The 2,866-nt window shown below is 36.1% G+C and overlaps 1 protein-coding gene across 1 annotated transcript in view; it reads right to left on the minus strand.

Annotated features, from left to right (window-relative positions):
• Nucleotides 1-884: 884 nt before the first annotated feature.
• The window catches only part of CBG19743, a gene marked incomplete at both ends in the record, with an annotated part of 4,607 nt that continues 2,625 nt past the window's right edge, over nucleotides 885-2,866 (minus strand). Inside the window, 3 exons of the mRNA XM_002640635.2 lie at nucleotides 885-1,270; nucleotides 1,590-1,673; nucleotides 2,447-2,782. Coding sequence (XP_002640681.2) covers nucleotides 885-1,270; nucleotides 1,590-1,673; nucleotides 2,447-2,782 — 806 coding nt within the window. The remainder of the gene's footprint in view (nucleotides 1,271-1,589; nucleotides 1,674-2,446; nucleotides 2,783-2,866) is intronic.

Genomic DNA, 2,866 nt, shown 5'->3' on the forward strand with positions numbered 1-2,866 from the left:
ACTCAAGCTAGCGTAGCATTGGAGTCAGTTGAAAAATCATCAAGTTCCAGCTGCTACAAAAGGAGCTCACCTTCCTCAGATGTTTTAGAAATTTTCAGACTAGACTAAACCAAACTAGTACTTCATTTTTGTAGTTAACAACTTTTTCTGAAAATTAGGTCCTAGAGAGATATGCCACATGAAAGCGTCGCTCTCAGCGCGGGCGCCTACTTGCCCGGAGGGTCCATCGGGCTTGTTGAGGAAAAGAGGCATATCTCCTCCGGACTTGATTTTCAAAAAAAGTTGTCAACTTCAAAAATGAAGCTCTAGTTTTGTTTAGTATATTCTGAAAATTTCAAACAAATCGAAAAATGCGAACTGGATTTTCAGTCAGCTAAAAAATGGCATTTTTTGATCTAAGTTTGCAAAGCTACAGTAATCTTTATGACTTTTGATTTTTCAAATTCCCTACAGTAATCCTTTCTCAGTTTTTGATAATAATTTTTACAACAGTAATCCTTCTGACTTTCTATTTTCTCTAACTACAGTATCCCTTTTTACTTTCAATTACTTTTCCCTACCGTAATCCTTTTTGTTTTCGATTTCACTAGAAAATCCTAATTTTCACTTTGTGCTTAATTATCTCGGTTCCTATGAGAGATATCAAAAATCTGTTAACTGATAAAATGTTTCTGATATTACGATAAACATTTTATCAGTTGGCACATTTTTAATAACTCTTACAGAAAGCGAGATGAATCAGCTCAAAATTAGGGGCCAGAGACATCAACTTTAAAGGCGCATATCTCCAAAACTATGAAAGCTGCGGAAACTCCACAACTAACAAAATGCGTAGAATTTTATGATCTACATTTCTATATGTGTCTCGAATTTGTCTTTATCATCTAGACCCCTCTACAAACCTTAAATCCGATCCTCTCCTCTCCAATCATTGAACTAGCTGGTCCCTCCTGTGTCACCAATCTGACCACAATCCGATTTGCACTTGACAAATAACTCTTCATTCCCTCCTCCGAATAATACAGTTGACTTCCACAAAACTTTGCTTCCGAAGTCTCCGACGTCGACTCTTTCCTCTCGTTTCCAAAATTCTCATGCTTATATCCATCGATTATTGTCAATGAGGCCCTCTCACATTCGGCTATCGTTGGTGCCAAATGGAGGTGAACGATTCGGATGTAGATCCTCTGACGGGCCTCCACACGAATCAACCAGTTACACGTCGAGTTTTTTGGATATGTTGATGGATAGCCGGGGGATAGAATCTCGCCTGCAAAAGTTTCTTTGTTAGAATGACCCTTATCTAGGCTATCAGGAAACGGATAGAGTGCAAACTACGAAAATGTAGAAAATTGAATTTCAAACATTTTTGTAATAGCAAACTTTTTCCTAGCTACAGTAGTTTTTGAGTTATGCGTCTTTAAACTTGTAAACTTGACTTTAACTTTGCGCTAATTTATCTCGGTTCCTCTAAGAGATATCAAAAATCAGTCAACTAATAAATGTGGTTAATATTATGATAAACATTTTATCAGTAAATCATTTTTTGATATCTCTTACAGGAAATGAGATAAATTGATTCTACCTACCCGACAGTTGTCCTGGTGTCGAGTGTCCACCACACCCACTGAACATTGGCTCTCCTAGGATTGATAGCGGCTCCTGGATGGCTGCTGAAAAAAATAGATGTTATGCATTTTATATCAGTTTGTAGATAATTTTCCGAGCTACGATTTACTTTTTTAATTTTAAAAAAATATTAATTTTGAAAAAAGTTATAAGAGTTTTTGTGAAGTAGGTCAGATTTTTTGCGCCGTGTTTGGAAAACAAATGATAACTCAGTTCAAACTGAATATTATTTAAAGGTGTGAATTGAAAAATGTAGGTCTTTAAAAGTTCTATTGAATGATATAAATTTTGTAAAGTTTGAATCTGAAAGTAAGAAACAACGAAGTTTCAAACTTTTGTGAATAGTGAATAGTGAATAGTGCCTACGGAGCTCATTCAAGAATGCTTTTCAAATGATCTACTAAATGAAACATGTTTGTGTTGTGTATCATTTTATAGAGTTTTTTAACAGCTACATTTTGGTATAAAAACATTTTTAAAATGTTGAATTTGTAAAAAGTTATAAAGGAATTTATGGAGCCACCCTATTTCCACTAATAAATGACCACTCAAACCGCCGTCCACTTTGAGCTCAATTATCTCGATTCCTGTAAAAAATATCAAAAATGTGTCAACTAATAAAATATTAGTGATATTATGATAAATATTTTATCAGTTGAAAAATTTTTGATATCTCTTACAGGAACCAAGATAATTGAGCTCAAAGTTGATAGATTGGACGGGCTTTTGTAGAGGCAATACGGTATTCCTTTTTGTAATGGTTTAGTTTAAACTGAAAATTTTAAAGCTTCCAAATCTGAAAAACAAGAAAACTCACCCTCGGAAAGAATACGATACTGAATCCTAAATCCTCGATGCTTGTTATTCGCGGCGGTGGTGACAAACTGTACTTGCATCCATGACTGCATTGTATTGATCGATGAGGGTACTGCATTTCCACACAGACGGTCTCCAACATGTTGTCTTCCGTGTCTATCGACTACAACCACTAGAAGATAACTATCCAGACACTGATCACTCAATTGATTCTTGGAAGCCAAGTCAAATGTCACAAATGATAGTTGGATGACGTTAGAGGCGGCTGTTGTGATATTGAAGACGCAGTCCAGTGGGGCGGAGTAGGCCGATGGGTGGCCAGGGGATTCGATGAATCCTGGAAATAATATTGGATTGAAAAACATAGTCTACCGTAAAACCTCTAATAGAACGACACCCGGATCGTCCACTTTGATCCTAT

Source organism: Caenorhabditis briggsae, assembly GCF_000004555.2.
Source record: "Caenorhabditis briggsae complete genome, chrI, whole genome shotgun sequence".
NCBI classification, from domain to species: Eukaryota; Metazoa; Nematoda; class Chromadorea; order Rhabditida; family Rhabditidae; genus Caenorhabditis; species Caenorhabditis briggsae.